We start from the raw sequence: 25,024 nt of genomic DNA on the forward strand, positions 1-25,024 counted from the left end.
AATGTAGCATATTAAAACCATAACAATTTTAAAAATTCAAGATTAATTGACCTAAACAACTAATGAGGCCAACTCCCTGTCAAAAGTACATTTGGGAATGCTTTTCCAAAGATATTATAATCGGCTCAAACTTAGTTTTTAATTATTAAGTCTTATTAAAAAGTCTTATTTTGTTGAAAATTATCACTTTTTAAAAAATAAATTGCACTGGATTTATGTACAAAGCACAACCTCTACTATCTATTTGCACAGAAAGAAACAAACAAAATGCCTAAAAGCTTATCAGACTCTTTAGGGACAAATCAGTCAGAAATCTATTAACTGTAGATTCAGAACATCTCTATTACAATTACCCTAATCTGTAGTAGAATAAACTTTCTTATTTTTTAAAAGCTTAGTTACCAGTATTCCTTAAGAGTCACTATCTGAAGGAAAGGCCTTATCTATGATTTCAAATTGTAATCTCCTGCAAACAAGACAAGTTAGCCAATAGTAAAAAGCAGGGGAGCAGACACAGAGAGCAGCAAGTGGTGAACGCTTCCTCACATCTTACCAACAGCTCCTTTCTTAAGATCATCTTTAAAGAAATATAAATCTCAGTTCAGTAGCCTTGTGCAACCAATCTTTTAAACCTTAGAACAACCTAAAATCCAAAAACTTCTCCAATGAATTAACATACCAATTCCTCAATTAAGTTATTTCAGCTGTTGTAATCATACACCTGACACGCTTGATTTGAAATGTGGTCTTTTTTTAAGTTTACTTGAATGAAGGAATTTTAAACATCACAATTTTTTGATTAAATAATATTAAAACTGATAAGGATCCGAGATTGATGTAAAATAACAGAAACCTCTAATTATGGTGTGCAGGATTTGCAATTACTATTAACAACAACGCTTTGAATTTTTCACATCAAAAAAAACATTTCTCATCAGAACAGTAAACTACACAGAGTTTCAACAATTTTCACTGTTATTGGTAATTATTTATAGGAATAGTTCCCATGAATGCTTGATAACTATGAACTACATTTTCTTTAGATCGCATCAAATTAGAGAATATCTACTGTAAAATATCTCTAATATTTCTTTTTCAGGCTCCACCTGCTCTATGCTGCCCACTATAGGAAATGCAATATGGTACAAAGAAATGTAATACTATGCACTAGGGTTACCAACAGTGCAATCCCATAAAAAAATATTCTCTACGTACTTGGGTGCTAAAATAGGGTATTCTTGCAAGAGATACAGACTGATTAGTGGTAACCAAATTTATTAAATATAAAGAACATCAGTAGGAACAGACAAGACCAGAAACTCTATCTTGGTAATCCACACGCCAGGAGTAGCAACCGGGTGCGGCAGGGGACCGGGCGTGGAACTTAGTGATTCAGGCGCAGCCTGCAGAAAGATGCAATTCTGCACTAGAGAGGAAATATGAAGGTCAAAATCAACAGAAAACGAAACACCTCAAAAAAAGAAAATCATGCAAATACAAATGATTGCTGCAACTGGAAAAAACATTTGAAATAAATTATTCGTAGACTGCATATTTAAATTTTTCAGATGAATCTTCCTGAAACCTTTACATTCCTCTTACAAGCAAATACCATTAATAGCTTACTTTTGCCTTACATTCTTCTAGTCTTGGGGAAGTTGAACCAAGTAGTAATCTGATAAACATCAAGCTTTATGGTTTTTTTTCTTTGACTAGAAGATATTCAAAGTGTTATGAATTTAAATTCTATCCATCAGATATACTTTAGGACTCCATTTTGAAGATGACAGTTTCTTCTGCAGAAAAGGAATTTTTTTTTTCCAAGCGTCAATTCTCCAGTGACATATCACATCTTAAATTTTTAAAAAAAGCATTAAAACGTTAGTATCACACTCCGGGTTTTTAGCCCTGATATTTGTCCTGAAAAGCCAAACACACTACTGTAACATATCCATGTGTGTATAATACACACAAACACACATTAATGGCAAGCAGTCAGTGCTTAAAAGTAGTAATCTTCCCTTGAAAAACAAAAATATAAAATGTCACCCTTCCATTCTGCCCTTCGAATTAGAATTAAGGCAAGCAGGTTTGCCCACTGCAGGGTGGGATACGAGAAAAGACGTCCTAACGTCTAACCTGAGACATTGTTTACAATCCCGGGTCCCGACTCGGACGATTGAAATGTCAGTGTACGTGCCTTCCTTCCCACTCCTGCCCCATCAACACCATCCAGGGCCCGGGTCCGGGCCGCGACCACCCGGCGCGCCGGGGCTGCCGGAATCCGCGAGTACCGCCCGCTCGGGCCAACCCGGCTCCCGGCCGACCGACCGCGAGTCCCCGCAGCTGGGTCTCCGGGGCTCCCAAGGCCTCCGGCGTAGACGAGGGGCACCGACCGGGCTGGGCCGTGCACTCTGGCATTTACAAACTACCCAAAAGTCTCACTGCACAAGTGGCGCGGCGGGAGGTGCCGCTGCCGTCCGCATCGCTCGGTCCCCGTCCCCTCGCAGCGGGCCGGGCGGCCCAGGCGACCCTCCGCGAAATCGCGGGCAGCTGCTGGGAGAGTGGGACAGCCACCAAGACGCCGCGGCAAGTCCTTGGAGCAGTCAGCCGCAGCTTTCCCATCTCCCTTTAGTTACAATTACCCCGGCGGCTTCTGGCGCTTCCTTCGACAAAAAGGAAAAAAAAGAAGTCCAAAAAGCGTGGAGGTGCTGGAAGTCGCTGACAGTTTCTGTCGAATGAGATCCCTTCGGCTCCATCCCTCAAGGAAGATTTCCAAACTCGGATGCATCCTCAGCGGAGGTATTCCATGTTGACAGATCTCTCGCCTCCCACAAAATGGGGCCGAGGAGGCGGCCGCTGTCTCCTCTATGGGCGCCGCCATTTTGTGAGGCGGCGGCGGCGGCGGCGGCGGCAGGAACCCGGGGTGTGTGTAATGGTTGAATAGAATGACCCCCTCTAGGGAATCCCCGGCGCTGACAGTTACGTAAGGGGCTGTGCGTAAGTGCCGCGTTTAGGGAATCCGCACAGCCCGGGCCACGCAGCTCTGCGGCCCACATCTCCACCACCCCTAAGAGGACCGGTGGGGGAAGGGACAGATGACCGGGTCTCCCTCGTACCCCGCCCCTCCTCGCCGCGGGCCCTGGCCCAGCCGCCCCCCTCCCCCGGCCGGGTCTCCGCCCCTCACTGGCTTCCGAGACACTCACTGGCCCTTGGGTGTCAGGAACTTCCTAGCCACAACCTTATGCCGACCCCGTTTAAGAGACAAACTTTACTTGGGAAATAAATCCGTTTCCTAGAGGGAGCACCGGAAGCATGCTGGAGTATATTACATAATTTTTCTCACCACCGAATAAACGTTCCTATTGGAACCACTACCTGACATCATAAGCCATCCAGAACTTTACTAGCCTGTGACCTTGGGTTAGTCAGTGACTTTGTCCGCCGTGGCCATCACCAAAATGGGGATAATGATAAGCCTCACATATTGTGAAGCTTAATTAATGTTTGCAGCAGAGGGCCGACTCCAACACCCCTTGTGAATGCAAACTTAGGTGGTAGTATTTGTTGAGATGTTGTCTTCCATTTAAGCAGCTTTTTTTTAACCTTCAAAATTATTTTAAACGAGGATGGCATTTAAGACATTTGAAAGAAAGCAAGGGAAAACATCAGGTTCTATTCAACCTTTATTTTAAGCGCATCTACCTTTAAAATACCTTAATATAAAAACATAAATGTTAATTGTCAAAGTTTAAAGGATTGCTTCCCAACCAGTTTAATTACCGTTTGCGTAACTCAGCATAGAATAATCTAGCTTGATTTGTGAAATCAATCCAAGGCGAGATGAATTAAGAGCATTACTCTATTTCTGCAGAACTAGGACAGACAGTTCACAACGTATTTAATTTATAGTTTGCTAAAGTTAGTTTGTGGATAATTCAGGGAAAATGTGCTAACCAGGCCCCAAAATACTAGCACAAGGCTCAGAAAAGCCGTTTCCTTTCGACTTTAAAAAAATAAAAAAGGTAACAAATTGACTTTATCCCGACGTGTGAAGGATGCGTAGCGTGAGGAGCTGCCCCTCTGAGCTTCCTTTCCCTCGCGAGCGCCACACCGGTTCTGTCGGGCGGGCGGGGACGCCGAGGCGGCCCTTCCAACAGCCGGGCCGGGGACGCGAACATCGCCTCCACCCCTAACCCTGGAACAACCGGTAGTGGCCGTTTCCCCGCGCCGCCCCCCTTTCCGCCGGCTTTGTGTGCGTGTGAAATGTGCGGCACATTGCAGATGAACCCTAAGCCCGGCGAGCCGAGTCTATTGTTCCCCGCGAGGAGCTGCCGGGGCGGTGTGGAGCCAGGCGCAGTGCCGCGGCCGGCCCTCGGGGGTCGCTGTGCGGCGCTGGCTGCCCGGCCGTGGCGGCGGCGCTGGCGGCGGCAGAGAGGGAGGCTGGCGGGGAGGGAAGCGGGCGGGCGGCGCGCAGCGGCTCGGCTGCCGCCGGTGCCTTCTGCCCGGGGCCGCCCGGGCCGCCGCGCCGAGGCCGCGCGTGAATGTGTGCGAGGGCCCCGCGGAGCTGCGGCCGCGATACACGCTGTCACCGCGCCTTCCACAAACCACCACACAGACCTCCCCCTCCCCACCCCCAGCCCCGCCTGCCCCAGCCCCGCCGCCGTCGCCGCCGCGGCCGCCGAGAGCCCCGGCCTCCGGCCGCCCCGGGCCCTCGCCGTCGGCTCGCCTTGCCCCTCGCCCGCCCGCCCGCGCGCCCCCGGCAGCAGCACCATGTTGAATCGCGTCCCCGGGCCGAGGCGCCTGGGCCGGCGGCGCTGAGAGGCGGGCGAGAGCCGGGCCGCGGGGAGGGAGGGAAGGAAGGGGTGGGGGCCGCGCTCGCCCCGCGGCTTCGCGCGGATCCGGCAGTCGCCTGCCCCTCTAGTTTCGCTCCGATTTCTTTAAACTTTTTTAGAAATTCCCCTCCCTCCTTCCCTCCTCTCCCCCTGGCCTCCTGCTCCCTCCTTCCCCTCCTCCTCCTCCTCCTCCCCCTCCCTCCCTCCCTCCCTGCGCCGCCGCCGCCGCCGCCGCCGCCGCCGCCGCCGCCACCGCCGGCCCATGACTGAGCCCCGCCGCCGCCGGCCGAGGAATGGGCTCCGGGCTCTGGTAGGAAGCGCAGGGAGCGGGGGGCGCTTTTAAAACACCGATCCGGGGTTTTCGGAAACCTCCTTTGAACAAATAATGGCAAACTCGACGGGGAAGGCGCCTCCGGACGAGCGGAGAAAGGGACTCGCTTTCCTGGACGAGCTGCGGCAGTTCCACCACAGCAGAGGGTGAGAGCAGAACCGGGGGGGCAGCGCCGGGGCGAGCCGGGGCGAACGGGCTCTCCCGCCCGGGCCGGCCGCGGGGTCCCGGCTGACAAGTGCGGGGCTTTCTCTCGCCCGCAGGTCGCCTTTTAAAAAAATCCCTGCGGTGGGTGGGAAGGAGCTGGATCTTCACGGTCTCTACACCAGAGTCACTACTTTAGGCGGATTCGCGAAGGTGAGTGGAAGTTTTAATTTGTATTTCCCTCTCGCTGGCCTCCTCCGAAAAGTCTCCTTTGACCCCGGGGTGGGCGCTCGGGGCCGGGGGGGTGGCCTGCGGGGGCCACAGGCGTGCTTTTCGCTCCCAGCCGGTGGCACGGAGGCGGACGGCGGCGGGCTGTTTTTGGCCTGGTGGCTCGCGTGCGCGCGGCGGGCGCGGGGCTCGGCGGGCGGGCGGGCGGCCCGGCGCCGGCTCGCGCCCTGCCCGGTGCCCGGCCGGCCCGGCGGGGTCTGAGCGGCGCGGCGGGGAGTGCGGGCGTGCGGGGCGCCCGGCCGAGCCCCGCGCCCGCCCCGCGCCTGCCCGCCCGCACGCCCGCCCGCTCGCTCGTCAGCTCTGCCGCCGCTGCCGCTCTAGCACAGGCGGAGACACAGAGACACACAGACTCTGAGAGCAGTTTTCGTGCAACTCAAAATTAGCGCGGGCAGGTTTCACATCGATAATCGGCTGCGAAATGATCCCGGCAGCCGGGGGCACAGCCTCGGCCCCGTCGCCCTCGGTTTCTCCGGCTAACAAAAGAAACCAGGACCTGTCTCCAAATAGCCATCTTAGGCTTCAAGGCTAGGCAGAAGCTGTAGGCCTCAAAGAAGGGCCTATGGAGATGGATAGATCTGGGAGAGGGAGCGGAATCGGCCCCGGCCCGGGCCCCCCCAGAACCTGCGGACGTCGCTGTCCGGAACAGTATTGATCCTTTTGAACTTTTTTTTTTTTTCGTGGAAACGGACCGCGTTGAGATTTAAAAGGGGGCGACAGAGGGACTTGCGATTGGTTATTGTCCGGGCTTCAAAAACAAAACAAACCCACCAGCACCCCCCCTCCCGCCCCCCAAACAAAACAAGTGCTGTTAAATACAGGGCTCTCGGGTGGAAAACAGAGTGATTCCAGTAGCCCTAGCTTAGTAACTCTTACGGATCGATCCCAAACCCCCACTGATGCCCGAGGTCCCTTCGGATCTCTGCAGAATGGGTATTTATTTCACAGTTAGGGTAGAGTTGTCTTGGATTGTGCACTTTCAGACAGATGTGGCTGTGTTTTTAACAGGTTTCTGAGAAGAATCAGTGGGGAGAAATTGTTGAAGAGTTCAACTTTCCCAGAAGTTGTTCTAACGCTGCCTTTGCTTTAAAACAGTATTACTTGCGGTGAGTAGTAGTGACTCTTCCACAGTATTTGGAAATAAGGGGCTTATGGGGAGATTTGTTTTAAGCAAACGCCCCCCTCCCCCAGGACAAACCTTGCACACCAAACAGTTTCTAAACTTCTGTTAATTTCAGTCTGAGGAACATTAAATATCCGTGAAGGGAGGTTGTAGGGAGGTGAAAGTTTTCCTCGCCTATTTTAAGATTGTTTACATTTTTTATACAGAATCATTACAGGTGACACCCCCCCATCTTGGTAAACATTCTTTTGTGACATTGTTATTGATCGCTTGATATGCACAGAGGGGCAGAAAGGTGATGCTTAGTAAAAGAGTTAAGATAGTTAATGAAACTTTGTATCCCTTGGGGAAATTTTTTCTTTGTTTTGGAAACTCCTTTGCCTTTTTAAATTCTGACCTCAAGATTTTTAAAAAATGAAACCTCTTGTGTGGAACCGTGTCACTGAGTAGTTTTTAAGTAGAATATTTTTACATAGCATAACATGTTGGTGTCTTAGGTGACCAGGATTGTTTTTAGAATAATTTTTTTTTTGGTATTTTTGAGTGACTTGCTTCAAAAGGATTATATATTTAGGGAACTTAGAGATACTCTGAAACGGAATACTATGATTTGGATTTTCTTTCATTCTCCCCCCCTTTCTGACTGTTTATTTGACAACGTAAATTTCATATTCAGTTGGTATGTGAAAGAGTTTAGATAATATATTTTGTGATTCAGCTTTTTTTCTCCCAGTTTTTCTCCTAGGAATATTTTCATATTGCAACTTATTATGAGGTCATCTTTTATTTTTAATGTTTACTTACCCATAGAGGATCCTTAGTTGGTGGTGGTTATTTAAAACTAAAATAGTGGTCTTCATATTTATTGCTTTTTAATAATGATATTATAGGATGGTCTTTTAGATAATGTGGCTTCTGCATAATTTGAGTTTGGCATTTATCATTGCTCCAAATGCAATATCCAAATGTGGCTATTCTGTGTTGTGTTCAGTATTCTGAAATAGGAAATGCAGTAATTGCACAGGTGTACTTTCTATTGGCTATCTTAGATTGACTTTAGGCTTGAAGCTGAAGAGTTCGCAGAACTTTGAGGGTAGTTACTGAGTTACACAGAAGTCTAGGAAATATTAAATATGGTTAGTTGTTATCTATATCGTGTGTATGTATGATGGCATGTGTGTCAGAGTACGTTTTTAAATAAAGGACTAAAATTAAAATCAAAGTAAAACCAAATCAACCTCCAAAACTGTTGATTTAGTAAAGTGGTGAGAAGTAGAGACTTATATTTATGGTGATATTCACTGCTTATTTTCATGTATAATATTGAGAGGAATACTGTTAATACTTCTCCTGGTTTTCTGGTGATCAGTTTGAATCATTTGGATTTTAGAGTGTTTAAGGTACACATTTTAAACGTATACCTGATATTTATTGGGTTGATTGATTGATTGAAATTTAATATCCGAAAGGTACGGTAGGATATATGTAGTTCATGAGATGTGTGTTTCTGAAGAATTTACATTTGTAGTAAAGGGTTTTAGCATAGTCAATTAAATGGCTAGGCTTCCAGTTTTTTACAAGTTATGTAAATATTGTTTTTCTAGTTGTGATTTCTATCTTGGGATGATATCATCCATTGATTATACTTAGAGGTAATATTTTTAACTATATGGTTTCAAGGTTGTTTGCATCTCTTTACATTGTTCTCAGATCAATTTGAGCTTTATGCTCTTATTAGAAGCTGCTTTTTGAACTATGTCCTTAGCTAAACTTGTTTTTCCTCCATATGTCACTCTCCAGGTTTGTTTTTGTAGGGTTGTAGCTAGGCTACTAGGAAAAAAGTTGAAGCATTTGTTTTGGAAAATAAAACCATGTGAAGATTTGCATGGCTTGTAAAGAAATACAAAAGAAATATGCTGGTCAAAAATTGGGTACTACCAACCTTGAAAGATTTTTCCCATGGTGGTGTAATATTGCACAGTTAGAGGACATGCGTTATGCCGGCTTTTACACCTTCCTCTGAAAAATCTTAACTGGCAGACAGGATGCCAAGCTTTCACAGTAATTCTGTTACTTAACCATAAGAGTGCCTCTTCATAGTAAGAAATAGTAATCAGGTGACTTTGTGAGTTCCCTCTTTGCTATATCACATTGAATATCATAATTTCTGATGAGCAGATAATGCAGTATGTTCGATAAATCACAGGTGGAATAATTTTTTTTAACATGAACTGCTTTTTCATTTGACCTGTTATCAGACTGTCATTACATGTGTTAGTTCTCATTTACTCTACAAGTTTAATATTTGCTGACATTCCTCTAATTTTATTATTAATTGGATGGATGGCTGTTAGCCTGGTATTTTATGATATATCTGCATGATATTACAGACATTTAAATAAAGAAGAGCAAACTAGTATGCTGGCCATGTATATATTCTAACATTTTTATGTTTGTTTTGACACAAACGTGCGCTAGTCATTAAATATAGAGACTTGAGTTTAGTGGTCTGCCAAAAGTTAGCTTGATTGTGTCAAACATATATTTATATAGTTGTATATTGTCCACAAAAATTTCTCAGAGTCTAAAATTGAAGATGCAGTTGATTATTTGTTTTAATATTGGCATTTAAATTTTTTAAATGTAACTGTCCACAGATAATTAGAAGTACTCTGTTTAAAGATTGGATATTAATCATCTGTGAGGTCTGTATATTTTGTTTTCGCTTAATTCCTTTTTAGGCATGTACATCTCAATATATTCCGCAAATGTTTACTATTACAAGATCCCTCTAAGTATAAAGGATAAGGTGCAATTTCCCACATCTTGTAGATGGAGAGATTAAAGTGCAGAAAAAAATCCAAATGGCTTTAGGGGCATTCACTAATTGGACAAAAATGTTGTATTCCTGACATGTGTTCAGTAATATTTAATCACTCTATTATGAATTCAGTTTGTTAGTCACAAATGATTTTAAGAAATTAAAATATAATTGGAAATTACATATGGTTAAATTTATGTTCCAGTGTATCTGTACCCAATGTGTTCCATATTCACTCAGTGGATTTTTTTGTTGTTGTTGTTCTATTTTGGTGCTGAGATTGGAGGACAATTTACTGCTATTATTCCTGTTAAGAATTTGAAGTCTTGGTATGAAGGTTTAGGGGTAAATATTTCAAATACTTAGTTGAAGAATTTTGTTTTAGCTTACTGTCAGTAGTACAGCTATAGCTGAGGTTAACTTAATGTTTCCATTATAAAACTTGATTTTTTGGAAAGGTGGTAAAATATCTTAGACATTAAAAAATTTATTATATGAAACTATGTATTACTGGTTTTCTTACAATATTAAATGATGTTTTAACATGTTCTTACCTTTAGAATAGTCAGAAACTTACTTGTGGAGTTGGACCCACCATTGTGAATTTTCAGTTGCCTTGTGAATTTATTGTTTTTTTTTTTCTTGATGGTTAAAGCCCTCCCATAAATTATACCAATAGAGTTTACACGTATCAGTTAAATAGAATGAATACACTCAGGTGTTCTGTAGTGAGGGTCACTATGTAGATCACCTCTTTTAAGAGAAAGCCTTTTATGAATCACTTGAAGTTAAGTGAAAGATTGCTTCAGAATTGTAATAAATGAGTAAAGCAATACATTGAGTTTGTGAATTGCTAAACAGAATTGATAAACAGATTGTTCTTATTCAGGGAAGGAAAATAAAAGTAAAATGGAGAGTGGAAGAACAACTGTATCTTAAATAAATTATTCATATGGGCATTTTAAACTTAATTTTATAAACTGTACCCTTTCATTTTGAACAAATCTGATTTTGATATCTTCTGATATTCTGTTACATTTTAAAGGGCATGCAGATTTGTTGAAAAGAGGAGTAGAAAGTGGAGAAAGTTGAAAGACTGATCAGAATTCAGCTAGGTTAGTGTTGTGTCTTAGAAACCATGTTTTAAACAGCTTAAATTTGCCCCAAAGTAGAAAATCTCTTTCCAAGATAGATAGTTCACTGAAGATACAAACTTTACTGAGGATAAAAACTAAGAACTGAGCTATAACTCCCAAAAATGTTTATATGCTTTCTTGCATTTACATTTTCTGCCTTAGCTGTTAACTAAAAATGTCTATTTTTAAATGACAGTACTCTTTTATAATCCTACCTCTACTCTGTTGTGGATTCAGCATTTTCATAGTTGGTCGTGTGTGAAATCTACTATAACTTTGATAGAAAAGTTATATCATGAATCTTTTATGTTCCCAAACTGAAACCATACTGGAAGTTGGAAAAGAAAGGAAAAACAGACATTTTAATTCTTTGGAATTTAGGTGGATTAGTCAATGAGCAAGTACGTAGTTTTAGGTAAAGTCTTTAGAGTTTTTATTATTGTATGGTGAAGGCTGCGTATAGGGCATTTTCCAGAGTGGTATAGACCCTACTGAAGTTTACACGATTTGTCTGAATTGGGAATTAGAGGCTATATCGGGCTGTGTGGGGGGATTTTCTCTGTTTCTCTGATCTGCTACCACCATCATCACCACACTCTGGTATTCAGGAACAATTACAGTAGAAATTCCCAATTTGTGCTATATGAAACACTTGTTTTCCTGAAATGTCAATATGTTTCCTAGAAAAGGGGCCAAATGAATTTGAGTAATAAAGCTAAACTTAGGTTACTTTATTGCAGGACTTCTTAGAGACTTTATTTTGTTAATGTGCATTGTAGATGTCTAGACAATTGGGAGAAACACTACCTCCCTTCCCCCATACTAAACTGTGTTTCCCAAACACCACCACACATCCAAGGGGTGGTGAAACCTCATGTTTGAGGAACAGCTGCTAAGTTCTGTGGAGCACAGTTTGGGAAACTCTAAGTCAGAAGAAATGAGGGTTAAGGAAGAAAAATTTTAAATATGGAAAATATGAGAATGAGAGTTAATTTTGTGTATTTGTATAGAGGTATATAAATACAGACTTAAATAATTTTTATGGAGCTATTATTTGCATATCTATCAATGGTTGTGGAAAATTATATTGGTAATACTTAATAAATAGTTGTTCGAATAGGGGGATGTTAAAATTATCTTGTGTTCATTGCCAGGAAAAGAAAGGTAAAGAAATACTGCAGTCCAAATGGGAGGAAAAAAGTTGAACCTGTAAGATAAGTAGTGGCTTTAGTTGGCCCAGAATGTAGAAAGCTGTCCTTATAGAAGCATAACAGTATTTTTTCACTGTTTAAACTATGTGATGAAAGACAAAAAACCAAAAATATATGATTGTGATAAGGATTTTTAGGTCTTAGGCAATAGTTCATATATTGGCATGATATTCGTTATGAGAAAAGAATTTACGATTAATTTTGTTTGATTGGTTAGCCTTCTTTTAACTTAATATTCTTATTAGAACCAGCAGCTCCCAAAAGGCAAGTAACTAATGTTTATTTCCCCTGTTGTCTATCATTCTAATTAGAGGCTTCTTTTTTTTAACAGGGTTTTATATTTAAAAATTTTTTAAATTTGTCTAAACAAGCCTCTCTAAAGAATTGTAGCAGAATCATTGATCACACTGTTTTGTAGAATAGTAGTTACTTTTGTTGAAATATATGACAGTCCCGCTAAAAATTTGTATTTGCTTCAGTTCTGTGACTTTAAAAACTAGGAAGTTGTATCATGAAAGCTGTTTAGAAGTAGATATTGGTTTAAGGACCAAACTGACTGGAGTTCAAAATGGAGCTGTTAGGATTAAAGATTATCTTCAAATACTTTATGGCTTAAAGTTGTAAGCATAGTTTTTATGAAAAGCAAAAGGTATCAGCTTTTAAATTTGAAATAATATGGTTAGTTCAGTTATCCATGGTAAATCCAAGGAAATAGGCAAGTTGATTTTGATTATTCAGAAGTGCACAAAGTGCATATATACTGATTGATGTTGGTGTTGGTTACCTATAGTAAAATTTATTAATTCATTCACTTAGGAAATAAGACTTTTGGGGGACCTAGAATAAAGAGATGGTGTAGAGCAAATTGTCACTCTAAGTAGCATTCAGTTTGTGAATTTCATTAAGCTTTCCGAGAACTGTGTTATTAAAATAGAGTCTAGGGCCAGCCCTGGTGGCCTAGTGGTTAAGTTCAGCGCGCTCTGCTTCGGTGACCTGGGTTTGGTTCCCAAGCACAGACCTACACCACTTGTCTTTCGGTGGCAGTTGCTCACATACAAATAGAGGAAGATTGCCAGCAGATGTTAGCTCAAGGTGGATCTTCCTTAGCAAAAAAAAATTTAAAAAAGAAGAGTCTAACATTTTTCTCTTTCAAAACACAGAAATTTCACTTCTGCTTGGATACTTTTTGCATATTCATTATGTTGTGAATTGGAAGTTAATTCATTTTTGGAAGATATATATGCTGTTGACTAAGTACATTGCAATAACCTATTGCTGAAACTGAAATCTCTTGGTGATATCTAGGAATAGCTATCACATTCTGAATTGTTGCCCCAAAATGACAGAACTATAGTTCCATCAATATTAAGTCAGTGTTTGCAAGGTCCAACCCCATCTTACTGCTAGAGAATTTTGTGATGGGGTTGAATCTGTTTTGGCTGTTTTCTCTCATTAGTCTCTTAACAGTTCCCTTTTTCTTTTCCTATCATGCCATTGATTTGTTGAAGTAATGGCATCATTCGTCCTTTAGAATGTCCCAAATTCTGGATTTGGTTGATCACTTCCTTCTGGTGTCAATTAACCTGTTCCTCTATCCTTTGTATTTATTTCCTGAAAACTGATAGTTAGATCTAAAGGTTGGTAAGATTCTAGTTAAGTATTTTAGGCGTACTTAATAGGTAGTGTTGTCCTTTTCATCAGATCATGAGGCATATAATATTTAGTTGCCTTGTTTTAGTGCTGCTAAGATTAAGCAGTGGTTTTAGTTATTAATAGTCTGAAACTGTATTTTTAAAAAGTGTTCCCCAGGTGATTCTTAAGTATGCTGAAGTTTGAGAACAGCTGATCTAAGTATTGTAATAAAACCAATTTAGTTGCTGAGATAACTGGTTTAACTTGGCATCAACAAGTTGGCAAGGGCTACATCCAGAACAAAACCTCTAGGTGACATCTGGTCTGGGGGCACCTGCTCAAGCTGCACCTGTCATCTCTAAGCAGAGCCCGGACACACCCATACCTTGTCTCTGGGCTCTAGAGAACATAACAAGGGCTCCACTTTAGTTAAGGGGAGAAAAAGGGTAAATGAACTACCAATTTGAACTTAAGATCCTAACTGTATTTGTAAAATTTGGGTTTTAAAAAATTAATTTAAGTTTTCTTTAATATCTAGGTGTCTTCTTTTTTTAAAAAAAATATATATAAGACTTTATAATATTCTTCCCAAATGGGATACATTTGTTTTAATAAATTTGCTGAATGCTTTTTCTCTTTGTGAAGATTTTGTTGGTTTAGCCCAGTGCTGCTTAGGGAAGTTCACTTATATTGTCTAAATTACTTTAAAAATAACAGTACTAGCAATAGCTTGTTTTGTTTAATGCACTTTATCTTCATTTTTCGAACTATTTTCATATGTGAGATTTATTAATATTTCAAATTTCAGAAGTAATTGCTGTTATTTAATCTTAGAAAAAATAACACTTAGAAAAAAATTTCTTTGCACCACTCAAACTCTTCTGGAGCATATGGACTACTTCTTTAAAAAAAAAAAAAAGATTGTAGGTTATATCCAACTCTGAATATTAAGTGTCAGCCATGTTGTCAGTTAGGAAAGTATATTGTCTATATATTTTTAGACCATACTTTCCCCCCTTCACCTTTCCATTCCCTTTGCTGGTGACAGACCTGCTTTACATTTTAGAAAGCATTGTCTTCTACATAATCCTCCATTATCCACTGTTGTTAAATATCTTCAGCTATATTCCATGTTCTAGGTGTGTTTACCTTTTGTTTCTATCAATGATGTTTTTCATTACCATATAATAGGACCAAGCTAAAATGTTGCTTTTTATAAAGCTGGATTTGAATAAAGTTGTATAAGATTCTCTTGTTTGAATATATATCTTATTGTGAAATATGGCAAGTATCTATAATTCTTGTCTTTCTTTCCAAATTCTTACTATTGTACTTGGTAAATTTGTACTTATAGTGTTCAGTGGTCAGTTGCTCTGTGCACAAAGATGATGTTTATTACATAATTATGACATACACACCTTTCATGGTGAAGTGTTTTCAGATGAAATTTTATTTTGTCCCTCTCCTAGCCCATTGTTTAATTGTAAATAAATAAAATGTTAATGTAAACATACATGAGGTCAGTAGGAGCATTCTTCTGTTAAAATTGGACAAAGAAGAGACCATAAGTTGGGGCCCCATGCAGAAAATACCTAATCTGTAGCACTTTGGCCATGGGGCTGAATTTAAATTTGTCAGTAATAATGCCCAGGTTGATCCCACTTTCCATAATGGTTCATAAATTAAGTGACTTTTCAGTGTACTTGAACTCAGATTGGACCACTTAGTACTTCATCAACAGTAGTTAGTACCTTAGCAGGCTGTACCTCCAAGTGTGCTCGCAAGTAATAGGTCAGGAGTGCTTAATTGGCTGGTATAATCTTTTTACTTTACACCATTAAAAAGTCAAAATTCTGAATTTCTGAGTACTTTTTCCAGGTAGTCCTACATTGCAATGTATTAATTCAGTCTAGTAGTAAAAAAATCGGTTTGTGAGAGAAACTGCCTCTTTCCTTACTATGCTTTCTATTTAAAAATTGTTAATTTTTTGCTATCTATACATGAACTCTTATTTACACTTCATGTATGTCAACCAATTGTTATTTTGCCATTTTTGCTTTATATTTTTCTCTTTGTGTGTGATGGTGTGCATATATACACATACATTCTCGTTATTATTACTGTTGTTTAATCATTTGATATCAATACAGAGATAATGCCTTTTACTCCTAAATATGTGTTTATTACCTAAGAAGAAAAACATTCTCTTACCTAACTATAGTACAATTATCAAATTCAGAAAACATGGATACCATTGTATTATCTGTATTGTATATAGATCTTATTCAGATTTTACCAGTTGTCCCAAAGATGTCTTTTATAGCAATCATACCCACCGCTCCCCAATCCATGATCTTGTATTACATTTAGTTATCATATCTCCAATTTGTCAGCCTCTCATGATACTACTATTTTTTAACAGTACATGTCAACTGTACTATGAAATTTGGATTCATCTGATGTTTTTTCAGTGTCAGATTTAAGTTAGGCATTTTTGGCAGGAGGTGTGTGATGTCACTTTGTCCCATTATTGTTGATGATAACTTTGGTTAAGGTGGTGTCCTCATGGTTTCTCCACTGTAGAGTTTCCATTTCTTTTTTGTAATTAATCAGTAACCTGTGAGGAGCATACTTTGAGATTGTGTAAATATCTTGCTTATCATCAAACTTTTACCCAATAGTTTTAATATCCATTGATGAGTCTTGCCTGAATCAGTTATTATGATGGATGTACAATGCTTATTTTCTTTTTTGTTTTAAACTGAACTCCTTAGAATGGCACTGTTTTTTTGTTTTTTTTTTTTTGGTGAGGAAGGTTGGCCCTGAGCTAACCTCTGTTCCCAATCTCCCTCTTTTTTTTCTCTCTTTGTTTTTCTTTTTCTTTTTTTCTCCCAAAAGCCCTACTACATAGTTGTATATCCTAGTTATAGGTCATTCTAGTTCTTCTATGTGGGATGCTGCCACAGCATGGCTTGATGAGTGGTATGTAGGTCTGTGGCTGGGCCCTGAACTGGTGAACCCCAGGCTGCCGAAGCAGAGTGCATGAACTTAACCACTCGGCCATAGGGCTGGCCCCCCAGTGCTTATTTTCTAACTCATTCTTTCTACATTTATTAGTTGGCAATCTATGAAAAGGAAAGTATTTTCATTCTTATTTATTAGATTTTTATTTTATACAATGGATTAAAATCTATTATTGTCATGCATTTTGCTGCTTAAATTTGGCCAGGAGGAGTCTTCTCAAACTGGCTCCTCTGTCTTTTTAACGTGTTTCCATTATTTTTGAGTTCTTCCTTGCTTTCTAGCAAAATAAGATGTTCCAGGGTCAACTTGTGTTTTGCTTACCCAGCTCTAGCATCAGCTGTTTCTCCGAGGGGTCCTGGTTCCTTTCCATGTGGAATGGTATATAGAAACCAAGATCTGGGTGGTAGATGTGCTCATAATTATTGGATTATCTTTTCTTCCAGGCCCTTTCAGAGGATGGAGCTAGGAAGTTTATTTTAAATATAAATATATATATATATATATTGAAAATTGTAAGGCTATACTGATATCTCTAATTACAATCCACACGTTTCTTCTTGCCTTCTTCCATTCGTATATCTCCCTTCACCCTCATTGAGAACCCTAGTTCCTAGCACCAGTATATTACTCATCTTGTAAGTTCTATAATGCGTAGAGAATAGTTTCAGAATTGTTATACCCATACCAGTACAAACAACAAATCTGCCAAATAGAGTCACAGATTTGTTTGCAGTTCTTTTGTGTTCAGACCAAAGCTATCTTGGTAAAGTATTGTGTTAAAAAATTCACAGTGATTGGATTCTTTTTTTTTTCCTGGGTATTGTTACTCACTTAAAATACAGTAAAATTCATATTTTTTCCATTGTATTCAGTTTCACGTTTTTCCCCAACCTTGTTCCTTTCCTTTTTTTTTTTTAAAGATTGTCCCTGAGCTAACATCTGTTGCCAGTCTTTTTTTTTCCTTCTTCTCCCCAAAACCCTGCAGTACTTAGTTGTATATTCCAGTTGCAGGGCCCTCTAGCTCTGCTGTGTGGGATGCCACCTCACCATGGCCCGATGAGCAGTGCCAGGTCTGTGCCCAGGACCCGAACCAGGGAAACTCTGGGCTGCAGAAGTGGAATGTGCAAACCCAACCACTTGGCCCGGTCTGGCCCCTGTTCCTTTAATTTTATTTATGAATATGTAAAAACAGTAAGATTCTAAAATCAAATCCCTCTTTCTTCTATGCCGTTCCTACCCATGTTCTGTTGGTAACCAGTTTGCTTAGTTTCTGGTTATCCTTCCTGCGTTTCTTTTTGCAAAAAAAGGAGATAACATATATGCATTCTCACTTCCCCTTCTTAGAATGAAGAATGCACCCTTTTTTTTTTTTTGTATTTTGCCTTTTTTCACTTAATATATCTTGAATATCACTCTAAATAAATTCTTCAAGTCCCAACCTTTTTTTTTATAGCTTCATAGTATTCTATTGTGTGGATGTATCCTAGTTTATTCAACCAATCCTCTGCATCATGGCACTTAGGTTGTCTCCAGGATTTTACAATAGCAAATAATGTGAATAATCTGCAAATCTAGTAACCTTACGCAGACCTCTTTTCAAATTTTTGGAGATGTATCCTCAGACTAAATTACTAAACTAGGGATTGATGCAGTAATCAGAGATTAAATGCTTATGTAGTTTTGTTAAAAATTGCTAAATTCTCTTTGCAGGAGAGAACTATTTTGCATTCCCACCAGCAGTTTATGAAAGTGCCTGTTTCCCATAGTCTTGCCATGTGTTATTAGGCTTTTTAAGTTTTACCAATCTGAGGGATTAAGAAATAGTATCTCCCTATATTGTAATATTGTGGCATTATATAGTGTGTTTTAATATTTGGTAGTGCCATTCCCATCTCACAGTTCTTATTCTTTTTACAAGGTTTTCTTGGGTATTCTTCTATGCTTGTTTTTCCATATGAGCTTTAGTGTCAATTTGTTCTAGTTCCAGAAAAAAGCTTGTTGGTTTTTTTAATGGGGATTGCATTAAATTTATAAATTAAGCTCAGGGGAACTGACATGAAGATGATATTGACCTATCCAAGAACAATGAAAGTCCTCCTGTTCAGATTTTTTCGTGTCATTCAGGAGTCTAAAATTTTCTTTTCTTTCGGACATTTCTTAAGTTTATTCTTAAGTATAATTTTGTTTTTGTTGCTATTGTAAATATGATTTTCTCTTCCTTATATCTTGTAATTGGTTATTGTTTATTTATATGAAAGTTATTGATTTTTTATATTATAATCTGCTGCCTTACTCAATTGTTTTACTGTTTGTATTTTTATCATTGGTTTAAAAAATTGTTTAGATGTAACAGCATGTCATCTGCAAATAGAGATAGTTTTACTTCTTTTCTAAATTTTATGCTTTTAATTATTTTCTTTTGTCTAATTGTATTAGCCTTGTTAAATAGTTGGGAGGATTAGGGCATCTTTTCTTTGTCTTGATGCTGACCTTAGTTTGATGTTTTTAGCATTTCCTCTTTAGGATACTGCTAGCTATGTGTTCTTGATGCAGTCTTAACTCTGTATGTTCTACTAACATAGTATTTCTGTATCTCTTTATTGAATGAACTATGCTGTTAGACGTAGAAGTCAGATTTAGTGATATCCTTCATCCTTCATAGGATATCCTATCCTTATCTACTAGCGTTTGGTTTTAATTTGTTTTAATCTATAATTATTTATTATCTGTATTCAAGAGAGGAGCTAATACTGAATATTAAAAATTTAAAATCCCATTTTGTGGCTTATATTTGAATGTGAATATTTCTCATTTTCTAGGAATTTAATATATAAATAAAAATCAGCTGGGGGCCAGTCGTGTGGCCGAGTGGTTAAGTTTGGGCACTCCGCTGTGGTGGCCCAGTGTTTCACTGGTTCGGATCCTGGATGCGGACATGGCACCACTTGTCAGGCCATGTTGAGGCGGTGTCCCACATGCCACAACTAGAAGGACCTTCAACTAAGATATACAACTATGTATGGTGGAGGGGGTTTGGGGAGATAAAGCAGGAAAAAAAAAAGTTTGGCAACAGTGTTTGCTCAGGTGCCAATCTCAAAAAACAAAAAAGGAAAAAGTAAACATACTTATAACAAAAAATCAACTGAAATGCTAAATAATAACTTTGGAGGAAAATTACGTTTTCTGTTCTATCTATCCATTTAGAAGTCTTTACTATTTCATTCTTTACTCACCATTTCATCACTTGTTATCCAAAAACAAGGCAATAATTTAATTCATTGCTTTATTTTTATATTATTAAGACTAGTATAAACCATGATTTGATCATTGCTTAATTTTTATACTCTCAAGGTGGGAAGTAATAGTTTTGGTTTAAAAGTCTTCATAGGTTATCTACCCTGTGGAGATGAAAAGCAAAATCATACTTTAGTTACAATCAGAAATCTTATTTGGGTGGTTTGGGTGAATCCATTCAAATCCATTACCAGTATATTAAATGTGATATATTTTTACATTGTATATTTGATCCTCAGAATTAGGTGTAATTTGGATATTAAAGTCTTCTAATTTTGAGAGTTGCTTAGAACATCTCTCCTTCTTTATCTCCCTGTTTATAAACTATGGGGATTAGCTTAAGTGGATGTATGTGTGTGTGTACACACATGCAACACTGTTTATTAGCTTCAAGCAAGTTGCTTGGTAATTTCTTGGTCAGTTCTTGAGCATGCCAAATCTTACAGATATTTACCAAGTCCTACATATTTAAGGGGCCAAGTTGAGGTAGACATTAGATATTATAGGCAAATTTAATGTTTTATAGAGGCCTAGTAGTATAACTTATAGGGCCTGAAAACCTGGATTCCTGAAGATAGGAGCAAAAGGTATGTAGTTAGCAACAGTTAGATATGGCTACTGACTCCATCAATTCACAGCGTCATCATTTTTAACTAGAAGGGATTTTAAGAAGGCAGTCTAGCCCCATGCTTTCTGGTAGGCTAGAACTAAGGATATTTTTTATGGTAGGTCTGCATAAGGATAATTGACTTGCCTAAGATCTCTGTTACTGAATGATGGGAGGGGAAAGTAGAATCCAATTCAGAGCTGCCTGTATTACCCTAGCCACTCTATTCTGGTTTAAAAGGAATAAATGTAAAAGATTGTCAGAGATTTCTTTGCTGCTATGAAACGTGACCTTTACTTTTATGTTAAGATGATTCTACTGACTTATACCATCTGTGAGGCATAGGTATTAAATTGTTGGCCAGTAGCCGTGATAAACATGCACTTGATTTATCGTTTGTATCCAACAATCTTATCTCTTTCCCTTTCCTGTCCAAAGGATTAGGTTTATAAAACAGGTGGGTATTATTGGAGAGCCCATGGCAAAACATATAACAATCACTGGGAAAACCCACTTTTTATTTCAGATATTCCTTATTTTAAATGTTTTGCTTAGAAAAACTTAACCTTACATAACTGGCTGCTAATTTTTCTTTTTTTTTTAATAACCAGGAATACTAATTTAAAGTTTTCAGCTGATACATTATTTTTTAGATGGAGACCTCTACTGGAAGTATGAAGCAATAGATGGATTCTGTTATACATTATAAAATGTCTAGACAAAGGGATAGTAGGGAGATTTGTTTTTAAAATAGTCAATGTAAAGTATCATAGAGTCCTTTTAAAAGAATCTTTGTTATGGTACTTTAGATAATAGTGTACTTTTGGTTTATGACATCATCTTAAGTTTAGTAAAAAGCAGAATACCAAGTTTATATTTTGGTTTTAGTTTATTGAATTTGCCGTGTGCCAAGCACTGTACTAAATGATTTATGTTAACTCATGTCTCCTTCACACCTCCCTGTGACATAGGTACTGTTGTTATTATCCTGATGTTATAGAAGAGAAAACAGGACAAAGAGGTTTAAGAATCTTGCCCAAGGTCACGCAGTTAGTAAGTTCAGGAGCTAGTGTTTGAACCTAGGCCATCTGGCTCTAGACAAGGTGAGCTATATTGTCTTCGCCCAGGTGATTAAACTTTGTAAAAAAAAAAAAAAAAAAGTACGTGAAGTCAAGGACCTGAAGAGAATAAGCAATATGAAAATGGTGTGGTAGTTGTGGGATTGTGGCTTTTTATTTTAAAAATCCTTTAATGTATGTTTTTACAGTAAAACTTGTGTGCTGTGGTACAGTTTATAGCATAGTTTATTTGTACAAATATTCCTCTTAGTGGATTTTCACAACTCTACAAGATAGGTATTATCCTGTCTTATAGACGAGGGAAAAAGCCTTAAGCACCAGTGCTAATAAGTAGTGGTATCAGGATGAGAGTTTAGTTTTGTGAATTATAATTCACTGCTCTTGTTTTACTGTCAAAGTCTTAGGGTCAAGGACTTTTTTTTTTTCTTTTACGTTTCTATACCTCTTAAAGCCACTAATTCAACATCTGATACATTGTAGTTGAACTGAATTAGATCCCTTGCCACTGGGGAGGTTCTTAAGAACTCAGGTGGGTATGGTGGGTCTCTCAGTAAGTGGGAAATCTAATTTGGGAAATTCTGAAAGAATTGGAAAATTCTAAAATACAGAATTAGTAGTTATAGCATTCCATTGGTGTGGCCCTAAGTTTAACCTTTTCTTGTGTGCTTTTATGGAACAAGCACCAAGACTCAGTTCTAGTTGTAGAATGTAAATTAACAGTGTGATAAATGAGGCATTTTGAGCAATTTTATATAGCACTTAAAAACTTTTTTTTTTTAGATAAAATAGACACTAATGTCACCCCATCTCTCTTTACAAGCTACAACAGAATAGAATCTTGCGTAAGCTAAGAGTTAACCCAGAGTAATATTGATTTTGTTTCACACTAGCATGTGAGGATCCAAGGATTTTGCGAAGTAACTACTATTTCTGAAAAAATGGGTATTGGAAATGATGTGATAACTCAGTAGAGGCTTTTCGGGCGTCAGGAATGTTCATTATGATCGTAGTAATAGCTAACATTTGTTGAACATTCACTATTTGCCAGGCATTATGTTCAACCTGCATTATTCTAATCCTCAAAACTATCCTGTAAGATTGATACCATCATCTTGATTTATAGATGAAGGAACTAAGATTTAGAGAGGTTAAGTAACTCGCACAAGGTCTCACAGCTACAAAGTGGTGGAGCTGGAATATGATCCAGGTCTTCTGCCTCCAGAGACTGAACTTGTAACCACTATCCAGAATGCTGCCCTTTATTCATTCAGTGAATGATGATTGATCGTCTCTTATTTGCTAGACACTATTCTATGCACTGGACATACATCAGTGATGAAAACAGAGAAAAATCTTTCCCCTTTGCTGCTAGGGAAAGGAGACAGATAGTAAACAAGTAAGTAAAACAGAGTATATTAGGTAATATTAAGTGCAAGGAGAAGAATAAAGGAGATAAAGGAGAGAGTTTTTGGATGGGGAAAGTTACATCTCTAGATAGAATGGACAGGACAAGTCTTTCTAAGAGGGTGACATTTGAATAAAGACCCAAAAGAGATGAAGGAGCAAAACAGGTGGATGTCTGGGATAAGAGTGAACAAACAGCAGTGGAGCTTGTCTGGTGTGTTCCAGAAACAGTATGGATACCACTGTGCTGGAGTTAGTGAATAAAGAGGAGAGAAGTTGGAGATGATTAGATCAGAGAGATAGAGATGGTAGGAGATCTTGTGGGGCCTTTGTAAGGTCTTTGCCTTTTACTGGAACTGTTGGAGGATTTGGGGCAGTGAAGCACCATTATCTGGATCTCTCTGGTTGTTTTATTATATATGGATGAGGGGGGGGTCAAGGACAGAAGCAAGTAGACATACTAGAGGGCTAATAAAATCACCTAGGTAAAAAATGATGGTGATTTGTACCAACCAGGTTCGTAGCTTTTGAGGTGGTGATAAATAGCCATATTTTGGATATCTAAAGTTTCAAATCTAAAACTTTCAAGACTTTAATTAGCAGATACCTAGTCAGATACTTCCTAAGAACCCATAAGGTTCAAGTTTATGCTTTTTCAATTATAAACTTTATTTTCCTTGATTATCATAATATGGTAACACATGCTCATTGTACCCAATCTAGAAAACACAAAGAAAGGGAAAATATTGAGCACTATTAGTATTTTAGCATGTCTTCTCCTAGTCTTTTGTCTTACGGATTGAACCTTAAAATCTATCTACCATAAGATGGCTCTCTGTCTCTCTTGCTGAAGTGTTAGCTCCTTCAGAGCAGGAGCTGTGCTCTTTATTTTTCTATCTTGGGTACCCAGCACAGTATCTACTTCATAGTAAGTGCTCAGTAGTGCTTGTTTTGTTTGAATTAATTGTGCCAATCAATTGGGTGCCATCTCCTTGTACATTCTTTAAGGAGATACCATGTTTTTTTCATTTGTTTTAAGGCTTGGGGATTGGGCAGTCAGTAAGTGTTGGTAGACTTAGTTAATGTACTCTGAACTCCAGCCATGCTTATCTATTTATAGTTCTCCAAACATGCCAAGTTTTTCTTGCCTCTCTGCCTTTGCATGTGCTGTTTTCTCTGCCTGGAATTCCTTTCCCTTCTTCTTTGCCTGACATACTCCTACCCATTTTTGAAACTTAACGTAAATGTCACCTTCTCTAAAAAGCCTTTTCTTATCTCCCCAAACAGCTTGAAGCGATACTTCTTTATGATCCCACTTTTCCCCCATTTATACCTCTGTTATAGACACTGCTGTAACGATTTTTTTCATGTCCATCTTCTTTATTACACTGTGAGCCCAAGGAAATAGGGACTTAGTTTTATGTATCTTTGTAGCCCCATTGTTATGACACAGTGCTTGTTAATGCATAAGAGTTAATGTGTGGCTAATGGAATCAACAAACGAATGCTGGAAAGGGTCATTGGAAATAAGAGAAGAAATCACTTTGGCTTGAAGGTAGAGAGGAGCTTATGTAAAAGGCCTTGAGCTTGGCATCGAAAGACTACTGTATTCAGATAGGAAAAAAAAAAAAGAAAGATGGAGGACTTTTTAGGTATGAGGAAAGGGGGAAATGATGGGTGTGTTTTAGTTGTGCAGATGAACCCTGCTGCATCAGAAGGTTTGTGCATGCGATTGGTGGAAGATAAGATGGGGACCAAAGATTGGTACCAGATCATGGAGATTTTGAAAATCAGGTCAAGGTGTTTGACCTTTATTATTCTATATATAGTGGAATGTGAGGTTTATGTTGTTTGTTTGTTAGCAGAACAGTTTCTTGATGAAAGTGATGTTTGGAGAACATTAATCTTATATTGGTGTGTGGAATAAATTTGAGATAGGGGAAAGTAGTGGCAGGAATGGCAAACACAACTGCCTGGTGTGATCAGAAAATTGGATAATATTTTATTGAGTATTCAGATAAATGTGAATTATTACCTTTTTTGCATTTTCAAAAAATCAAAGTATAATTGATATAACATTATACTCGTTTCAGGTGTGCAA

The 25,024-nt window shown here is 39.1% G+C and overlaps 1 protein-coding gene and 1 non-coding gene across 5 annotated transcripts in view; one reads left to right on the forward strand and one right to left on the reverse strand.

Moving 5' to 3' along the window:
• Positions 1–1,258: 1,258 nt before the first annotated feature.
• LOC111773967 (uncharacterized) lies at positions 1,259–3,344 on the reverse strand. The gene is made up of 2 exons (XR_011440053.1): positions 3,207–3,344; positions 1,259–1,426 (listed from the first exon to the last, which is right to left on the reverse strand). It is a non-coding gene; the product is annotated as an uncharacterized protein (transcript).
• Positions 3,345–4,665: 1,321 nt separating this feature from the next.
• The window catches only part of ARID2 (AT-rich interaction domain 2), a 161,213-nt gene continuing 140,854 nt past the window's right edge, over positions 4,666–25,024 (forward strand). For 2 of the 4 annotated variants that reach the window (XM_070271289.1, XM_070271290.1), the window contains exons 1-3: positions 4,894–5,312; positions 5,427–5,520; positions 6,601–6,698. Coding sequence is in view for 2 of the 4 variants with exons in the window: in XM_023643424.2 (XP_023499192.1) it covers positions 5,221–5,312; positions 5,427–5,520; positions 6,601–6,698 (284 nt within the window). In the remaining 2 variants the exon portion in view is untranslated. Of the gene's footprint in view, positions 5,313–5,426; positions 5,521–6,600; positions 6,699–25,024 lie in introns of all 4 variants that reach the window. The other 2 variants (XM_023643424.2, XM_023643426.2) reach the window with 2 other exon arrangements.

The sequence above is a fragment of the Equus caballus genome, chromosome 6 (assembly GCF_041296265.1).
Source record: "Equus caballus isolate H_3958 breed thoroughbred chromosome 6, TB-T2T, whole genome shotgun sequence".
NCBI lineage: Eukaryota > Metazoa > Chordata > Mammalia > Perissodactyla > Equidae > Equus > Equus caballus.